Source organism: Channa argus, chromosome 15 (assembly GCF_033026475.1).
Source record: "Channa argus isolate prfri chromosome 15, Channa argus male v1.0, whole genome shotgun sequence".
In the NCBI taxonomy this organism is placed as follows: domain Eukaryota; kingdom Metazoa; phylum Chordata; class Actinopteri; order Anabantiformes; family Channidae; genus Channa; species Channa argus.
The window spans coordinates 17,555,174-17,575,376 of record NC_090211.1 but is presented as its reverse complement, the minus strand read 5'-3'; the positions used below and the strand labels follow the sequence as shown (position 1 = coordinate 17,575,376).

Below are 20,203 nucleotides of genomic sequence, written 5' to 3'. Positions count from 1 at the left end.
TAAAAAAAAACATGTCTCCGCATTAATATCCTGAATCTCCACAATTTGGCTGTAAGAACACAATGTTCTTCAAAAAGTATTTTGCAGCAGACGCCCCTCTTCAAAAATGGCCTTTGACATAAAGAAATATGTGTGTGTGTGTGTGTGTGTGTGTGTGTGTGTGTGTGTGTGTGTGTGTGTGTGAAGACCAATCAACTCATATATCTACAAGCTTCACTGCTAAACAATCGATTCCAAACCTAAAATATCACAGTCTACGTCACAGAACAAGAGCTGGACTTTCCGGGGTTTACGCCCACGGTCACATGTATTGTTCAAAAACCTTGAATTCCAAATTTGGAAATCATGTGAATTAAAGTATCGAGGAAGAGGAGGTGAGAACCATGAGCCAGAATAAAAAAAGAAGACTACTTCCTTTCCAATGCCTTTCCTGCAGGCCAATCTGTAAAACCTGTTGTGTTTATCATCATAAATGCTGCAGCGTTAGCTACAGATAAATGCCCTAACAGTGGTTTGAAAACCAAGTGAAGTTATACTTTGATTACTTTTCCTGTTTTGTTTCAAATTTCTAGCAATTAACAATCGTTCAGTTGGCAGAGCATGGTGGCTTTTGTCCACTGCTGAATAACTTAACAGTTTGTGTGATTTTTTTGTTTTACAATCTCAGACATCTTTATTCACAAATCTCAACCCTCACACCCCTAAACACGAGCTCCTGTCACTGAATCACCAGCAAATGAAAGTTAAACCCTCTGGTGACACGTTCATTTCTTACCTTGGCGAAGCGTTGCAGTCAGAGTGCAAAGATGCGTCTTTGTTGTTACAGATGTAGAGTCCCAATAGTGTGTAGCTGACAGGTGCACCTACCTCACCTGTATCTCTACAAGCCTCTCCCTGATCCCTCCCACAGCACCACCCTCAACTACAAAGACCTGAATATGCAGCAGGACTGAGTCATGCAAGAGATTAGACGTGACATTCAAAGACTCTGCCGGTTTCTTTTAACATGTTTTTGAGGGATTATTAATAAGGGAGTGTGTGTTTATATGAGTGTATGTGTGTTTTTGTATGTGTGTGTGTTTCCCTTTAGACTTTGTAAAATGTGAATAACCTGTTTCTGTCCCTTCTGCTTTTCAATTCCTAAAGCAGATAGTCAGGCCTAAAAAAATTTGAGGCCTTCATGCTTTTTTTTTTTTGAAAAAGCACACAATGTTTCACACGCGCTGAAAATGTTTCTGACTTCCCCCAAATATCTGAAAAATGTCGTGTTGTATTGAAGCCACACGCCTGTTTGTTTAAGGGGCCAAAAAAAATAAAAGGAGCTACAACCTTTTAGCCTTCAACATAGTTATTAACTAACCAAATTTAGTTGAATGCATGAATGCAGACGGCACAGGCATTTTCTGTAACTGTAAGTAAATAAATCATGAGCACGTGAGAATGTTTTAAAAGCCCAGGCTAAGATTTAGATGGAAGTCCCGCAAGATAAACAGTTCATTTCTCATTTCAGCAACCGGACGGGGATAAGCATTAGCCAGCCTGGCTCTTCCCAAATCTGACTCATCATCATGTTAGTATCTTGTTTAATCAATTTAGAAAGTGTAAAAACATCTTCGGCTAATTACTGGTCACACCCCAGTAAAACATTGTTACAATTTGGTTTTACTGCTATTACTACGTTACTAGGCAGTAAAAAGTAATATATAAAATTACTTACTTAAAGTAAATAAATAATACATAATTATATATTATATATAATTATAATATAATATATTATATATTAATTATATATAATTAATTATACTTCCTGAGAAAAATATGTAATTAAACTACAGTAACTAAGAAAAATGTTGGTGATTACAAATTGGTTACATTTACATCTATTTTTCTGTCATAAGCTCATGTGTAGCATTGAACTTTTACGCTGTTGCTTGGCATCTTTTTGCTGTACAGGAATGTTATTTTGAATATTTCCCTTTTTTTATTGACTCTCTTTTGCTTTCCCAGCTGCCCCTTGTTTGCCAAAAAAATTTCCTTCCAAACACCGAAGATTACGGTACAGAATAAAGCTAGTTTACCGGCAGTGAAACATGCTCCATGTCAGTCCAGGAAAACATTCACAGGTTGTTTGACAGTGATCAGTGTTTAGCACAGTCTGGCTGCTTAAACAATGTTTGTATGACTCTTCAACTTTTGTGTTATACAGTTATTAGAAAAGTAATTGAAACTAAAACAAAAAAATGTTATAAGTTACATGATTTTAAAGTAATTAAAATAGCTCTCATGGGTCTACTCCTTAAAGGCTGCAAGCAAACATTTTAGAAATAAATGATAACAGTATATCAAATCCTTTGATCTTTTTTGTCGGTCGTATACAACTTTCTATGGGGGAGTGGTGAATGACACAGTGTTGGGGTTTTGGCTGCCAACCTGCACCAACAACCAGATTGATGCCAGATAGTCTCTTGGTTGTATTTAGCCTGTGTGAACATGGCAGTTATTTCTCTTTATTTTGGAGTAAACCTGCCTGAATTGTTGTAGCTCATAATGCGGGCGACAATGACTCAGTGGGTTGCAGCAGTCGTTTGCCAAGCATAGGACCAGCTGATCGACTCCTGGTTCCCCCAGGCCACAAGTGTCTCCGGGCAAAGCACCGAACCCCGAGTTGCCCTCCAGTGTCTCTCTCACTGTAGCTGATGGGAGGCCCTTTCAACCACATTGCTGCTGGATCACAGTGCATTGCCCGAGGGTTGACTGTCTTGGCTAAGCACCAGGAGGCCGGAAAATATCTTGGATTTCCAGAACGTGTAGAGATTGCAATTAAGCTCCCAACCTTAAATTTGTAATGGTTGTACTTGTCAAGCCTAGCAACTTTGCGTCACTTCATACTGGTATTGCACAAGCCGCTTTTCAGAGCGTCTTACCTGTAGAAAAGACGCCAGAGTTTCCAAAGTCTCAACTATGGAAAAATGATGTAAAATACCTAATGGTACCTTAATGGTGCATCAATAATAAGTGTATATGCTTTAGTTTTGGGATCATATGCAGTTAGTTACGCAAAGTGTTTGGATTCAAACATATACACACAGTCCGCAAGGTGTTGCCTGTTCACATGATGTCAGCAGGGTGAGGTGGAGGTGGGTGTGTTTTTGGGTGCACCATTTATTGCTCTTGCCTACACACTCAGGCTGTGGTGACATTGCCGTCCTTGTGGGTCCAGATGCTGATCCCTACAATGAAATCATTGCATTTTAGTGTGGTGATTCGGTTTAAGCTTTGGGTAAAGTTGGGTTTGCGTTGAAGTACGGATAAAGGTTAGGCAGGCTGTTGAAGTAACTGTCCAGGAAATTAATACAAGTTAAAGTAAAACCCACGAGGTGAAACAGACAAATGTGTGTGTGTTTGCGTGCGCGTGCGCTTCGATGGGCCTGATTAACAACATTCCAGTGAATAGACCAATCCCTATGAGGTTTTAACATTCCATAAAAAGGCTGATCTGTGGGTGAATCTGTGTTTCTTTAGTGTGTGTGTGTGTGAGACACGATGTTTAGATTTAACTGGGACATTTTTGACTGATTACAGGTCAGGCGTAGACAGTTTTACAATAAACATTAACATGTGGGTCATGGTCTGAAGCAAACAGTAGAACTTGTATCAGTACCTATAAATCTCTATTTTGTTCTTCTTAAAATATATGAATAAATAAAGTGTTTTTGTATATTTTGTATTGTTTTGTATCGAGGCTTCACGGTACAGTGTATACCGTCTTCATGTCAGTTCTAATTCATGTGTTGATAAAGACAATAAAGCCAAAGATGCCCAGTGCAAATTGCAGAAATGCCTTAGACTGTTTTTGTGTCTCTACAAACACAAAATGGGAAAAAAATTCAGCACTCAATAGGTAAAAACAAACTAAAAATTAGACAAATAATTATTTTGTTTAATTTGTTTTCCATTTCCTTTTGTAGTCTTTTTTTTCTTTTTGGGAAGCTTATTAGCCTACTTGTAATAAATGATACTAATAAAGACATCACCTCCTGTTGTGTTCTTTTTGCCATTTCTTTAAACTTGGCACAATTGTTTACTTGTCAAGGATGAACAGATTATATTTTGCGTTTGAGAGGACAAAGGTCAAGGGCATTGTGACCCCACATCTGTCCCATACTTGTGAACACAATATCATACAGTATATTTCAAAGTTGGCACAAGCATCCACCATATTTCTTAACCTGGGACAAATGTCCACCTGCAATCAAGGTTGAACTGATTAGATTTTGATGGTCAAAGATCAAGGTTCAAAGTCATTGTACAATTCATATACATTCCACTCTCATCAACACGATTTCATCATATCAACACCCACTTGGACTCATGGATGAACTGATTAGAATTAGAGTCTGGACAGAAAGGCAACACTTAGCAGTTTTTTTAGTTTTTTGTTTGTCCGGTGACATGAGAACCATTCATTCATTTGCCATTCACTCTTTGAGCAACAAGAATATTTTACATATTCATTAAAACGTGGCAGTGAAAAACAATATTTACTACATTTCATTACACATTAGGTAATGCTTTACCCAAAACACTGATGAATACATAAACATCATAATATGATAAAAATATAATAAGATAGAATGATTTAATCACATGACAGCATTCAGATGGTGAAGAAAGAGGGGGTTTGGAAACCGAAAGAGGCATTGATAGATAATTGATAGATAAAAAAAGGAAAAATATTTCTTTTGATTTACAATTGTACTGTACAAATAATTATACAATCACCAAATTTGCACTAAGGTTCATGTTATGATCATGTTACAGTTTTACAATCAGTAGTACGAATGTATATTATAGTTTTGGTTCTCTGGGAGCAGCTCTGGTTGTAAAGTCTGACAGCAGCAGGAAGAAAAGAACAACGATATCGCTCCTTCAGGCACTTCGGGTGTAACAGTCAGTGGATGAGCTGCTAAGAGATGTCACTGTATCATAAAGGGGGGTGGGATTCATTCCAGCAAGGATGATAGATAGCCCTACCCTCTTCCTTACTCCCACCTCCTGTACTGTATCCAGGGGCATCCCCAGCAATGAGTTGGCCTTCCTGATCAACATATCCAGTCTCTTCCTCTCTGCTGTACAGATGCTGCTGCACCAGCAGGCCACGCCTTAAAAGATGGCTGAGGCCACCACGGAGCCAAAAAAAGATCAACGGCTTTCGGCTTGTCCCCTCAGGGGTCACCAATGTGTTAGGCATATTGATTTGGTAGAGTTTTTACGACAGATGCCTTTCCTGACAAAACCCCCCTGTTTAATCCAGGCTCGGCACCGGCGCCCATTGGTGGGTGGTTGGGGCTTCACCTGGTGGGGAGGGATTCGAGCCCGCAGCCTTCTCCATCCCAACCCAATGCTGTAGCACTGAGCCACCAGGCCCCTGTCTAAGTTATCTGTCCAGTCCAGTTTATTGTTAAGGTGAACACCCAGGATTTTGTGAGAGTCCACTCCACTCTCTTCCCCGGATGTTCACGGATGCTGGTGAAGAGTGTGTGTGTCTGTGGAAGTCCACCACCAGCTCTTTGGTTTTCCTCGCAATGATCTGGAGGCAGCTCCACTTGCACCAGTCCACAAAGTCCTGGATCAGTTCCCTGTGTTCTCTTTCCTCATCATCAGTGCTCAGACCAACAATGGCCGAGTCATCAGATAAGTTTGGCAGGTGGCAGGCTGCTGAGTTGAACATGAAATCTACAGTGTAGATGGTAACTATCATTAGTTTTTAAGTCACTTTTGCTGTTTATGCTGTTTTGCTGTTTATGTTTGTATGTCTAAACCAATAATCCTTGAGAGATATATAGCATGAGAATAAAATGAGTTCAGAAATGTATTGTCGCATGATTTTAAATTCCGTAACTTAATTTTAGACTCCTGCTCTAATGTTACATTAGAAATTTCCTCCCTCCCATCATCATAAAACTGCTGCTTTAGCAAGGTGTGGCTAAAAAGATCAAGGTCACTCATTTAAACACACGCACATGCACACACGCACACAAACACACACACACACACAGAAACCTATTGTTGGCCTATTGTTGCCATGTCAATCCAACACTGCACAAACTAAACAGGTTTGCATCTACATTCACATGATCAGAATCACAAAACTGTTCATTAGCAAAATAGAATTGCGATGTAGTCTAGTTACATCGATAATCCTCCACAGATTAACACAGAGAAAAATAAGAATATCTCTAATAATTTAACTGCGTGATGGGTTTTAGGTGCTGACCAACAGTTTTAATAACTTAAGCTTTGTTTCTGAGACAGTTTCAGTGAATAAATTACTGATAACATGGCAAAAGGAGGTGGAGCCGCTGGCATTTTTCGAGCCCCTTGTGTTTCAAATAAAGATCTCCTTCTTCAACATTCTTTCACAGAAATACAATGAGCATTATGTAATTCAATGATAATTTTATTATGTGATCATCACTTTAATTATTTCACTTTTATTTAAAAGGTGGAAAGGAAAAACTATTGTTTACTACTAAACTATTGTTTTCTCTCAGTTCTGATAGTGGAAGCTGTGGGAAAGTTCAGTTCCTGCTATGAGCAGGTCACTGTAATGTCTATGACAAATAGACCAGGAACCTCCTGTTAATAACACCTCACAGTCTGTTACTGTAAACATGGAAAGATGCTCATTTGTTGTTTGGTTTACAAGTCTCGTTGAGGGGGTGTTGAGGGTTTTTATGATCATAATTCACAATCATAATTTACAGGCTAAAGTTTGAAAATAGCCCCAACTGTAATAATAGAATGATGAAAATGACATTTTTATTATAAAATATACATATACACAAATATGACAAATAATGAAACCATAAAAATAGTAAAAAAGTTTATTAGTTTATTTTATTTACAGTAAAATGGCTATATGAAATGAATTGCCTATGATTATTATTGTATATAATAATAACAATTATTATTAATCCTAGGAATTACAGATGACCAGAAACAAAGCGAATACACAATGGAAAATTGTGGTAAGGCTTAGTAGGGTTGCTAACCCTGAAACTTGATTTCTATAAAAATAAGCACATTTGTAGCCTCGCAATTTGCAAAACCAAAAAGGGTGGACACAACAACTGGAACACCTGCCAAGTGAGTTCTTTAGTCTGAGGAGAGTTGGCCGGGCCAGCGAAATGCTTCGAGCTCAGAAAAAGGAAGTCCTTTTGACATGACTCAACTTCCAGGCACAGTAACCACACCTGGGTGATTGAACACTTTCACCAACACGTTTTACTTACCTGTTGTGCACTTGCATTAAAACTAATTGCACGCAATTGAATGCTGTGACACAATTTGTTACATTTTTCACCAAAATGTATTTTCAGTGAGATCAGTTTTATGCTGTTATAACTGGGAGATGGGGAAGCACTGGGCAGTGATATGAATCATGGGCTGTGAGTCAGATTCATTTATCACTCAGAATACACTGTGGCATGTGACCTGGCCTGCTGAACCACCACAGCATGGTGGCGACATCAGAAGATGATGGACCTGTTTCTGAGAATGGTATTCACAGGACAGCGAGGATACTGTGCACACGTTTATTTACACTATATAATGTGTTTCTATTTACAATTTGTGCATAATTCTTAGGACAGTACATGCAAAGCAGTGTAATTTATATTCCACAATAAAAGTAAATAAATCGTTCAGTTATTTAGGATTATATTCAGTTCAATTATATTGGAGTATTTATTGAAAAAATACTCCAATAATCTTACTATGTCATGGTTTTTGCCAGAGTTTTTGTTGAAAGTGACGCTTGTTGTTGATGCCGAAAACATAGAACAAATCTATTCATAGACAAATACACACAAGCAAAGAATGTAGTAATGCGAGAACACATTAATATCTAATATATTACTGTGAAATAAGGCCCTGTAGTAAAGTGCAATTTATTAGTCCATTAAGTTTTAGCACTGTGTATTAGACCTAGTACAGTGCTTTGTTGTGCTTACTCTATGGCTTCTTACCAAGGAACACGGAACAAAGTACTATTTGTACTCAATATAAAATATCAGTAGTTTCACCATTAACTGTCTCCTAATATGATTGTTTGCCCTGTTTGTACACTGTACACACACAATTGTTTGAGGTATAAAATATATGATATTCTAATCAAAGTTTAGCGTGTGGATATTATCAAACTATTGGCATTCATCAGGCACCGTCTTTGACCCGTATGTCAATGCATGTTAATTACATTTTGGTTTGTCAGATGCTTTTGTCCAAAGCAACTTACTGAACAAGTGCAAACATACGCAAGAAGAACTGACACGCCTGGTCCACCTGCTTTATATCATCTTTACATTATTAATAAATAATAACTCTTGACACTATCATTGTTTTAGGTAGAGGTGGCAGAGGTACACAAATCGAAAAGTAAAAGAGCAAGTATGTGCCTGCAAAAGTACAAGTAACACACTAAGACTCATTTTTACTCTTGATAACAGAAATGTCATGTAGTTTGACAAAACCTTCAAAGGTGAAAATTATGACAAAAAATTGGTATAGTAAAGAAAGTTGTGGAAGTGTAACTTAACAGGTAGTTAATCTATCATCATACATCACCATTTATTAGTTGATTAGTAAATTGAGTAAATCTTAGTTACTTGGCCTCTCTGGTTAACAAACTACAGCATGAGAAAAACTATACGTTTCCGCGTGACTGTAAAGCAGACTGACTCCGCCTGATAGTGAATGTACGTCCTGTCCTGAAATAGTTCTCTATCTCCTCCAGCGAGCGGCCTCGTGTCTCTGGGATGCACACAGCATTGAACAGCAGACAGAGGACACAGACCACCGTGAAACCCAGGTACGGCACATACAGACCATACTTCTCCACCAGGTGTGAGAAGGCATGTGTGAGCATGAAGGCCGTCAACCAGCTGACAGTGACACACAGACCTGAAGCCACGCCCCTGGCGACCAGTGGCAGCACCTCTGACATCAGCAGCCATGTGATTGGGCCCCATCCCATAGCATAACCTAGGAGACAATGTGATGAGAAAGTAAACAAAAAAATGTGATGTCATAGCACAATTAATCATTCACAATAATGTAAAGCACTTTGTTAGGCCCTGGTCACACCCTGCTATGTTTAGAGGTTTGTCTCTGGCACAAAGATATGAAACTAACTGTCGTCTCCATCAATTCAGGTATTTTAGTAGCACCATGTACACCCTGTCAAACAGGGTGTGTGCGCACATAACTGAAAACCAATTAGCTAAACAACACAAATCACAAAGCCATTATGCGTCTTAGGAGGTGGATGGTAATATTGGTTAATCATGCTTTGAGCATAATGACCTGAGGACATAACAGATTTTTACAAGTTGGAACAAGAATAAAGATCAATTGCAGCAAACGGGATATGTTTTGTTATGTGTACATGTGTAACATAGTTTTCTACCTCCGCCCATTTAACAAGCTAACTACATCCCTGTATCCATGTGATCTTTGTTTGCAGGCACCAGTTCTCTTGTGTCAGTGCACTGTAAATTGAAATAAACCAAAACAAGAACTGTGCTCCTCATAGCAGCTCTAGGCTTTTTATAGTGCAAAAGTTTGCACCACCTTAAATTTGGTGCAAATGTTTTCTTCTTTAGAAATAAATTATAGTACATTTTTAATTAATTTATCAAGGTGGATGCAAACGTTTGCACCAATATAATTTACATTAGAGTCCTTGATAATTTGTATTACTTCTGATGAGGAAAGAACATTTGTGTGATCTGATGTGCAGGGGTTACGGGTTAGGTTTAGGGTTAAGTTTACATCCCCTAATATTAACATGGCATGTAATTCATTTCTGATGAAATGTCTGGCAGATATCTTTAAAACTACGCATTTGGAATGACCGAGAACAAAAGTGTGACGTGTTTTCAGTTGAAGGTTGAAAACTGCTCACAACACTCACCAAATATAAACACCATGGTGCCGATGAGAGGAACCAGGCTTCCTGGGCTTTGGCTGACCTCTAAAGGGTTTGCAATGACCCTGTAGTCCACAGCTGTGATATTGTATGAAGGGCAAGGTGTGGTGTGGGAAATCATGGTCAGCGTCAGAGTGGACAAGAACATTAGCATGCTGGACAAGTACAGCAGGGCTTTGCGTCCCGCCTTGTCCATCAAGCTGGCAGCTGTCAAAACTGAAAAGAGGCGAACTGCACCCACGATGGCAGCCTCATACCTGTTAAATATGAAACAAGGAAGTGTAGGTATTCAGAGCGTCTGGGGTCAATTAACAAAGCTGATCTTTTTATCAACAAAGAGAACATTACATTATATCCCGTACGACCTAATTGGTAGAGGTTGACAAATTGGTAGATAATGTAACTGTAGATGAACAGAAAATATCTCTTACCCGGGCTTCATTGAGACTTGGCTCTTAGCAAAGATGGGCTCCAGGTAGACTAGAATAGGCGTGATGCCCGTCATCTGCTGCAGGAAACGCATCACCACAGAGATCATAATTGGTTTGTAGTAGACAGGTGTGGCCAGCTGGGCTAGTGTTACTTTAGTCTGTGTGTCAATGCTGTGCTGCAGTGGTACAAAAATGAAACACAAACATGAGCTGGTCATGTACCACTTTGTAGAGCAACACCTTCAGCACTTAAGTTGACGTGTCAGTCCACACAGTGTCTCCATTCAGTTGACCTCTCTAACATAAATGGTGTATTTAACTGTTAAAACACATTAAACCAGCTGTCTGTCCCCTACCTGTATGGCACTGAGCTCTTCCTGTGTGTTGTACTGACTTCCCCTGAGCCAGCGGAGGGCCTTCTCGGCCTTCTGCTGTTGGCCCATTGAGAGAAGCCTCCTGGGGGAGGAGGGCATGAACACCAGCAACACAACCATCAGCACAGCTGGCACCTCCCCGGCAATTGCCAGCCACCGCCACGGTACCACCAGACCTGTGCATCACACGTAACGTTGAGGTTTATGAAAGCTAAAGCAACAGAGCAAGAAAAAAAAAACATGCCACTACTAGACATGCTTTAATTTTGTATACTCTGAGCCAATTATCAACTCACCAGCAAAGGCCTGATGTGCAAAGCAGCTCAAAGTCTACAAAGTGTATATAATGTTCAGTGATCAGAACTGATATGCACTTACCCAGGGCGTAGAGGGCCAGAGAACCAAACACAGCAGTGATCTGAGGGCAGGAGCCCAGAGCTCCTCTCACTGCTTTGTGGGAGATCTCTGAGATGTAAACCTGTGATACGAACACACACACACACACACACACACACACACACACACACACGAAATTATCAGGCAGGAAGCCTTGAGAAAAGGCCACATGTTTATGCGCTGATATTTCAATAACTTCATAAATATCAAGGCAAAGTAATGGCTGTCAGGATTGGTGGAAAATCAACCACCCATAAATAGGGGGTTTCATTATACATTTTGATGACAAATAGGGGGGAAAAAATGTCTGTATTCATTGTAACCTACAGGAATGGATGCGGCTGTCATCCCCCCGGCAACGCCAGTTAGAAAACGACCTATGTGAAGCATCCACAGGTTTACAGCCCCTCCGAGCAGCATGTACCTGAGATACGCAAATATAGATGAGTTTTCAGAAGTAAATACAGACTCAAGTAAACACATCATAAATTCAGTTTAGATACTGTTTTTTTCGATCAAGAAAAAAAAAACTCCCACAGTTTTGTAGAATCCACAAACTAAATAGGAGACAAAAATGATGAGGGCAGCATTTCATTTGTGGTCATTTTGTTCTTCTTTCATGTTTCAACTCTCTGTGGTCATTTTAACCCCAAGCTCCTTCAGAAGCTCTGGCGCCTTGGGCTTGTGTCTGATAGCCCTGTTTTGTCATCCATTCACGGTTTTTACTGTGTGTACTGTTCTGTAAATCGTACAGCTAAATGACGCAATAACATACAATTACTGTATATCTGCCTTTGCACAAACACTGTAGTGTACAGTCTAGAATTTCATGCGTCACATACACCAATTAAACCAAGTCAGTTTATAGTGTCATTTCCTCTCAGTTACCTGTCAGATAATTGGGGTACTATAGTGTTCTCTGCTGGGGTGACATGTTACTGAATGTTACCCTGAACGAGCCAACTCACAAATGGCTGGAGTTCAAAACAGCCAGAGTTAAAGAAGTAGTCTGTGTGGATGTGCTGGTGCTTTCATTTACAAAGTATTGTGAATCGTAGCCACAGCTGTCAAACGAAGGCAGTGGAACGAGTACAAGTTTCCAAAACTGTTGTGAAGTATAAAATGACATAAGAAAGAAATATGTCATTAAAACCTTTACACCTGTGCTTAAGAACAGTATGAAGATAAATAGTTACATCCCTCTATCAGACTGAAAACATTTTGTGAGACACACCCAATAGTTGATGGCACTGCTGACATCATGATGCTCATCTTACGCCCAATCATGTCATTGAGCATCATGGCTCCGAGTCCTCCAGCTGCTGCACCCAGCGTGAAGATTGATCCAAACCACGCCGCAGACTCCGTGTCCATCCTAAGCTTAGGGTCAGCATCTTCTCTCTTGAGCTGCGGCAGCACGGGGGACGGGTAGACCAGGGAGTACCCGAAGCTGAAGTTCCCCAGGACGGCTGAGAACACGGCTAGGAACAGTCGCGAGTTACTTATCTGGGATAAGTAACAGAGAAATGTGGACTAATTAGAATTTGGAAGATACTGAGACACATTCACACACTAAAAATATTTTGTGATTCAGTGCTATCGGAGCACAGGTCAACATGTTCACAGAAAATCCTTAAGAAATTCATTTCAATTTCCACATTTTCTTATAAATAAATTAACTGGATGAACACATTCATAAATGTGTACGATTGTTGATTGGTTTAATATCATCCAGTGAGGTCCTCTAATACACAGTGATTAAAGTTTTCTGTGACAAGTTGTGTAGCCTGCATGATTTATTCCACTGAAGTTTCTGTTTCAGGCACAATGCAGACTGTAACCGTAACTGTAACTGTAACTTTGCTTAGTTTATTAGTCTTAATCATGTTAAAAGCATTTGCAAATGGTTGCAGAACACTGAAAGTATGAAGGTAAAACATTGGTGTATATCTGTTTTAGCTGTGAGAAACTGAGGCTGATTGGTGGGTTTGCTGTGCAGCATGTTCAGCTATTACTTTTCATGTTTATATCTTCTGTACTTTTTGAACCATTACCTTTTCTCCATTCAAAATTGATGACAGAAGGTTCTCTTTTCAAAATCTCAGCAAGAGTTACAACTTTTATTCAGTAAACTCAAAATGTGAGCAACACCTTCCAACTCCTTCACTGAAACCCAAATTAACACATGCAAACAATCTTGAAAAGTGTGTGTATGTCCTTTACCTATTATTCTAACTTTTCCTAGTGTTAAAGCATATGTTTACCACACATAAAGCTGTAATGCAGTTTGCCCCCAAAGATGTCCACAAAGCACTGCAGTCTATATTAAGCTATATTATGAATGTCACCACTGCACCAGTCTGTAGTAATACATAGTTACTCTGTCTGAATATTCAACAAGCTGTGCTGTTCAGACACCTGTTTGCCAATTTCTCCCAAGCTGACCCCGTTAACACCATGGGGTGGATTTAATGTTGTGGTTTACAATGTCAGAAGAGTTTTTTAAACATTTTTATACATTAACAACTTTACAACTGCAATCAGCTGCAGAAAAGTTTGAAATTAAAATTCCTGATTTCTCCTTATTCAAGTGTTTTTCTGTTTGTCCATGTTTAAACAGTGATTGAAAACACTAGTCACTACATATTACTCATTGCAGGCTAACTTGTCAGGCTATGGTCTGTCTATAGTTTTGTTAAACTTGTATAAGATGCATTAGACTTTTAATACAAGAGCAAACTCAAACAAATCAGTCTGTGGTCACACTTCCTCAGTTAAACTGTAACTGTGAAATAGTTCACAATAAATCAAATTACCACAGAGTTGATCAACAAGCTATACTGACAAAACTTTAACATCAGTTACTGTAAATTAAATGTTTCCAACCGTTGATGTAGACGATGTCAGTCTTCTCTTTAGCAGCGGTGTCTCTTCATTCATGTCAGCAGCAGTCAGATTGTCAGAAATGTCAGATTTATATTATCCGTTTCAGGATCTGCTCTTTGTTCACCTCATGAAGGAGGGAAATATTACTAGAGTCAAAAAATGCTCCCTTCTGAACAACCACTGTCACAAGAAAAGAAATCGGTCCAGCTCCAGTAAGGCCTAATGCACTAAAAGTGATCCTTCTTTACACGCCGGAAAGAAAAATAAAAGTAAAGCGTGTAAATTCAGTGACGCTTTAGTTTGAAAGCAGTCAGATCATACTGTTCAGGAGTCCTGTGGAAATCTGCATATAGCTACGTGCCAAGTTGTCTTAATAAAAGCGAAACTAGAAACTGTGTTTACACCACATTTCTAAATGTGAAACTGGAATTCAGGATGAGAATACTGGATCATTTTAAATTTGCTCGAACTCTCCTCCTTTCTTTCTTCAGTAACGACTTGTTTAAGTTCAAGGTAGGTAGACGCCACAGTGTTGCAACCTGGTCACGAGTTGAAAGCAGAAGAGTGGGCTCAATGGCATGATTCCTCTATTGGGCCATTCAAAAAGAAAGCAGAAGAAGTAGAGCGGAGGCAGATCCTCTGCAGGTTGAGTCAGGGGGAAGAGGAAAGTACAGGCTGCTTCTCTCTTGGCCCACCCATCATGCAATTGTAGTGGGAAATTTTGCATGTCACAGATGTGCTTAGTGTTGCTTAAAAGTTTATGAACCCGAAATTGTTCTACTTCTGCATAAATATGACCTGCAATCACATGATATATTCTCGTGAAAGTCCTAGAATAAAAAATTTGTATACACTGAGCCAATTATCAACTTACCACCAAAAGGCCTGAGGTGCAAAGCAGCCCAAAGTCTACAAAGTGGATGTAATGTTCAGTGATCAGTACTGATATGCTCTCACCCGGGGCATAGAGGACCAGAGACCCAAACACATTGACAAAAAAATAGTTCATTATTTAGTCATTGTGGAACATGATGCAATTCTAATGCCATTTTTTGTGCAAGATTTATGTAGTGCTCCAGCATTAGCAATTCATCTGAAGTGTTTCAGTCAGTGGGATGACAGTCAGGGGTGAGTCTGGAAGGTCCTGTGTTATTCAAAGAAGAATATCGAGGGAAATGTGTTATTTTGAAGCTATTTGGGATTGTTAAGGTTACAATCTGACTCCATAAAACGTTAATGTTTCTTAGACTTGCTCAATAATATCAAAACATCATAATATGTCTGACAGGAAGGTAGTCAAAACATTTAATAAATGAAAACGTTGGAAACAGATTTTGCTAGGAAAATGACCTTAGAGTGGAAAGGTAGTAAAAGCAACAAACAAACAAATCTCTATATATTTATACCAAAATTGTCACTTTTGCATGTTCTGTCCAATTTTGTTTTCTTTCTGTACATTTGTGGAATAGAGCAAGAGTCTTTGCACCTGGTAAACCCATCTGATTTTCCTCTCAGCTCCCGGATGATGTAGGTGGAAAATATGTTCTCATCCCAGCCGGTGGGCGTGTTTTTGTGTATTGTGTGTGTTTATAGCGCATATACTGTATTTTACAAGACCATCCCTGTTTAGATATGTTACCCCTTTCTACCGTAGTAGTTCATTCACCTCCACACTTCCACACAAGCACCCCAGCTGCCAGCTGCATCTAGCCCTGCTGTATTATACCATGGGCAGCCTTAGGCCCAACCACTGGGCTCTGATTCTGGTTCTGCTGCAAATCCAGCTGGGAAAGATTCAGGGAATTGGTTCAGCATCCCACAAACTACAACGGCTCAATGAACAGGTTGGTTTGAATCAGATTCTGTGTTTTGCATTAACAGTATCAAATCTATCAAATAATGGAATTGTGTATTACTTGTTTGTGGTTGTGTTTTTTTTTTAATATGCACAATTATTAGTAGATGCAACAATGGCCATTTAGAGCCATATCATCCTTAATAACCTTAATGTATCATCTTTGCCTCTGGATAAACGTCAATCAGTGCAGCAGCTTTGTTGTTTTCCAAAATATTTTCCTGATTTTTGACTTTCCAGCTTTTTGCATAAAGTGGTAATGAAATAAGATTCGATCTTCACCAAAATTACAATTATTAACAAACGTGATATTTTTAACCTGATAATACAAAAAAGTCATAATCTTTAATGTCTTAAATCAACACATCCATTAAAAATTGTGAGAGTGGAAAATATCACAGTCACACTCTTTTTTATTATTATAACTACAGTATATAGCAGGAGTTATTGGACTCAATTGGCCCACTGGTCTATGTACCTTCTGTACAGAGATCAAGAACTAGAAAAGTAACCAACACCCTGGCCTAAGGGTACCTAAAGCGAAAGGAAATGGATCAAGTGTTCCTCTAATATCACACATTTCTTGAAACACAAAAAATGATCATGACCACAACATAGGGCGAAAGCAGCGACTAAATAACAATAGAAGAAAAAAACAGTAACACAAATACACACAAAGATAAGTCATTAGAGACATGAGACATGTAATGTATGTTTATTTTTTATCTGGAGATTTTGAGTATTTTTCTGATGTTCAAATAATTCGCCAAACAGCTGCAAAACTTTTTTCTTCTGTTAGTTCCAGCAGTTCCAGGCACTGACCCAGGCCCGTTTAAACATGCTGGCCCTAAATCAGAACAGAAATTCCACGTGGGGCCTGGAAAGCCGTGTCCAGGCCCTGAATGACCATTACCACCGCATGTCACAGGACCTTGAACACCTCAAGCAGAGTACAACGCAGGAGATACAGGGGCTCAGGTTAGAGCTGGGAGACAAACGGTCACTGCAGCTGTAAATGTGTGTGTGGGCTGATAAAGCCAAGACAAGTCCCTGTTTACTGGTTAGATTTGGGAAGTAAAAAACATAGCAGAGCATTCAGAGCAGATTTTTAGTAGTCCACTTCAGAAGATGACAATAACTCAAATCTGAAATGTTGAGTGGCTGGATTTTGCTTTTAGCATTTTGTATGATTTATGAATGATTAACAGAGCAGCTTCTTATGCAACAAAGATATTCAGCAAATATTCAGTTACTTTTGCATTAAACTGCAAACATTGCCACTTATAGTTGAGATGTTTTTCACATATATGCATTCATTTGGCTGTTTAATGTACACATGTGGCTAAAACTAACAGCTGAATCGAATGAAACGTGAAATTATCACCATCATAAAGGGAAAATTTACTGCAGCACTGCTGTTTTATAAAACTGCACTCGTGTTAAATGGCTTGATGTACCTAATAAACTGCAAACTAAATTGTAAGTGTACACAAAATCCACTCAAATGTACAGTGCTTATTTGGACCTAAATGTAAATATGCTACTTAAATAACACCTGAATAAAACAAATATATTCTCACAATGTTTGTCATCTTAGAGGGTGGAGTCAGAAGCTAGAGAAGAAGACTAAGCGAATGGAGAGTCGTCTAGCTTCGATGAAGAGAAACCTGAGGGAGAACCTCTGCCACGGCCAGAGAGAGAAGCCCGACCCTAATCAGGACTTCCTTAACCTCACCCTGGAATTCCAGAGCCAGGAGGAAAGGCTGGCTGCTCTTCAGATCCAGCGAGACGAGTTGGTAGTTGGGCTCAGAGGGTTGCAAGAATCCTTGAAAAACCAAGCACTGCGTGTGACGCAACTGGAGGGCCGGCTCGGTGAGGTTCTGCAGCTGAACGGAGGAGGGACCGTCAGAGGGTCGGGAAAGGGGGTAGAGCCCATCAGCTCCATCATCACACCTCAGGAACACTATGAACCACGCAGGAGAACCCAGATACATAGACGAGGAAGGCCTGGAAGGATTCTGAATAAACATCCCCAATCCAGACCAAATAGGATCAGCCAAACCAAATCTGACAGTCACTCACAGGCCAAGCTGTATCAATACTATTCCACAAACCAGCCTGAACATTCCAAATCTCAGAAGCCAAAGCCTCAGCCGCAGATACTAGATGAGGATAGTCGCAAATCCCAGTTTGATGATTACCAGCCTCATCCTGGTCACACACAGGTGCAACAACCATTTCAGACCCAGTTACATCCTCAGAGACAGCCCCCGTCAAACAGCCCCAGTCCCCCTACTGTGCCCAAGCCCTTATACAAGGCTCAAACTCATCCTGAAACCACCAATGACAGACAGAGTAAAACCAAAGTGCCCATACCCCCTCCACAGGCCTCGGATATACTCCCTCAACCTCAGTCTGAGCCTTATGAACCACAACCTAGATGGCTGAAAGGTGAAAAGGAGGAACAAAACAACACAAATATGTATTCTTCAGTGATCCATAACTTACTTCCTGTGAGGCAAAAGATACCTGCACAACCAGTTTCAAAAAGGGATGCAACCAGTGAGTAAAAGTCAGACCCTCTAGGCAGCCCCTGGACCCCTGGAATCTATTAAAAAATAAAATGCAAACATGTTGATTAAAATACTGCAGGTTCAGTATGATAAACTCACATAAAAAAAGACAACCTAAAATAAGAGAGTAACACCAGTGTCCCTCCACGGTTAGACAATGAGACACAATATCTGTAAACCTTGGCTCGCTTGTTTCTGCTGTTGTTTCTGCTTTCATAGAGGACAGGTAGTTCACAAACAGTTTGACATTGGGTTCCTGTTCATTGTGTAGTTTTGGGAGGGTTGTATTATGTGGTCTGACTGTTTTTATGTTTGAGCTTTCACAGTTGTCTACCTAGAACTGATTATACAGTTTACTCCCTTTCTCTCTGTCTGCAGTCTGTAACGTGCAATCCCTGCTGTTCTTCCCCTTGGCTTCAGCTGAGAACTACGTCACCTTCTCATCGAGTCTCCCTGACCTTCCTGAATTTTCTGTGTGTCTGTGGCTCCGTGTGGAGGCCTCGTACTTCGGCACACTGCTGTCATATGCCACAGATGACAATGACAACCAGTTAGTTCTGTATGGACGAAACCCCTCTGCTTTCCCTAAATCCTTCCCTGGTTATTCTTTGTCAACTTCCCAACCCTCATATTCCTCTTCTTTGTTCTCATCCTCTTCCTCACCCTCCCTGGACTTTGTCATTGGAGACCCTGTCTATCGCCGTCTTACAGTGTCATCGCTCCTGGATGCTCGCTGGCACCATCTCTGCGTCCTATGGTCCTCCATCCAAGGTCGTTTCTGGCATTATAATGACCGGCACCTCGTCTCTTCAACCTCCGACTTAAAGAAAGGATGGGAGATTCCTGGAGGTGGATCAGTAGTGCTTGGGCAGGAACAGGACACTGTTGGTGGAGGGTTTGACCCTGCAGAGGGTTTTGTTGGGCAGGTGGCAGGATTCAGGGTATGGAACCGGGTCCTGAGCCCCTCTGAAGTGGAAGGGGTGGCAGAAGGGAGAGGTGTGCCCAGAGGGGTGGTGCTTGATATGGATGATATAAAGGAGGTGCATGGGGAGGTGCAGGAAGTGGCATGTAAATGTTTAGAGCACTGTGTGTTATGAAGTTATGGAGAAGGTTTAGTCATAACTGATTTGTGTAGAAAAGTGGGCAGAGGCAGTCAGAGGGGACATTAACTATGCGTAGCACCTACTAGTTAAATAAAAGTATGCAAGTCTAAGTGTGATGTTGATATCCAATAATTTGAATCTATTACTTTCAGATTGAGTCACATAATGGTCATGGAAAGATCATGAGGCAATGGGCCCTGACCACAGACATAAAAAGTCCCTGCAACCCCAAAGAAGTCCCAGAGAATGACACAGACTTTGTGGTAGCTTTGCATCTCCTTCCAGGCATTTTGAATCCACGGGTTCATTTTGTATCTACGCTTAGCGTTTTCGTCTTTTGTTTGGCATCTATGTTTACTTGTCTCTTATCTTTTTGTAGTAGCTTGTCAGTGATCTATATCTGTAAAAAGTTACTCAGCAATCACTAAAAATGTAATGGAGCAAAAGTAACTTAAACGTAACACTCAATTAAAATACAAGTACCTTAAAATTGTACTACACTACTTTAGTAGAGTTTACTCAGAGTTTAACTGTTCAGCCTGTTCAAAAATCGCTTTGCACAAAGCGCTTCAACCACTTTTGCCCCTGCACGCG

The 20,203-nt window shown here is 40.1% G+C and overlaps 3 protein-coding genes across 4 annotated transcripts in view; 1 reads left to right on the top strand and 2 right to left on the bottom strand.

The window, feature by feature from the left end:
- The window catches only part of si:ch211-157c3.4 (Lipopolysaccharide-induced tumor necrosis factor-alpha factor homolog-like), a 6,505-nt gene extending 5,619 nt beyond the window's left edge, over window positions 1–886 (bottom strand). The window contains exon 1 of one of the 2 annotated variants that reach the window (XM_067476348.1): window positions 776–886. The gene's annotated coding sequence lies outside the window, so the exon portion shown is untranslated. The remainder of the gene's footprint in view (window positions 1–775) is intronic. The other variant, XM_067476349.1, reaches the window with a different exon arrangement.
- Window positions 887–8,336: 7,450 nt separating this feature from the next.
- Window positions 8,337–14,648, bottom strand: slc2a6 (solute carrier family 2 member 6). Its single transcript, XM_067478246.1, has 8 exons — window positions 14,079–14,648; window positions 12,427–12,698; window positions 11,520–11,616; window positions 11,175–11,274; window positions 10,779–10,972; window positions 10,423–10,598; window positions 9,977–10,248; window positions 8,337–9,045 (listed from the first exon to the last, which is right to left on the bottom strand). The coding sequence occupies exons 1-8, from the start codon at window positions 14,130–14,132 to the stop codon at window positions 8,708–8,710; spliced, it is 1,503 nt and encodes a 500-aa protein (XP_067334347.1). The 5' UTR covers window positions 14,133–14,648; the 3' UTR covers window positions 8,337–8,707.
- Window positions 14,649–15,738: 1,090 nt separating this feature from the next.
- On the top strand, window positions 15,739–19,928 carry LOC137099989 (pentraxin-4). Its single transcript, XM_067477524.1, has 4 exons — window positions 15,739–15,922; window positions 16,733–16,911; window positions 17,531–18,495; window positions 18,885–19,928. The coding sequence occupies exons 1-4, from the start codon at window positions 15,806–15,808 to the stop codon at window positions 19,601–19,603; spliced, it is 1,980 nt and encodes a 659-aa protein (XP_067333625.1). The 5' UTR covers window positions 15,739–15,805; the 3' UTR covers window positions 19,604–19,928.
- The last annotated feature ends 275 nt before the right edge of the window (window positions 19,929–20,203 follow it).

Coding starts and splice junctions, on each gene's coding strand:
- slc2a6 (XM_067478246.1), bottom strand. CDS start 14,132: ATGAATGAAGAGACACCGCTGCTAAAGAGAAGACTGACATCGTCTACA. Junction 11,275..11,519: donor TGACAGCCGCATCCATTCCT/GTAGGTTACAAT, acceptor TTCGTATCACAG/GTTTACATCTCAGAGATCTC. Junction 10,973..11,174: donor TCTGGCCCTCTACGCCCTGG/GTAAGTGCATAT, acceptor TGTGATGCACAG/GTCTGGTGGTACCGTGGCGG.
- LOC137099989 (XM_067477524.1), top strand. CDS start 15,806: ATGGGCAGCCTTAGGCCCAACCACTGGGCTCTGATTCTGGTTCTGCTG. Junction 15,923..16,732: donor TACAACGGCTCAATGAACAG/GTTGGTTTGAAT, acceptor TTCTTCTGTTAG/TTCCAGCAGTTCCAGGCACT. Junction 18,496..18,884: donor TTCAAAAAGGGATGCAACCA/GTGAGTAAAAGT, acceptor CTCTGTCTGCAG/TCTGTAACGTGCAATCCCTG.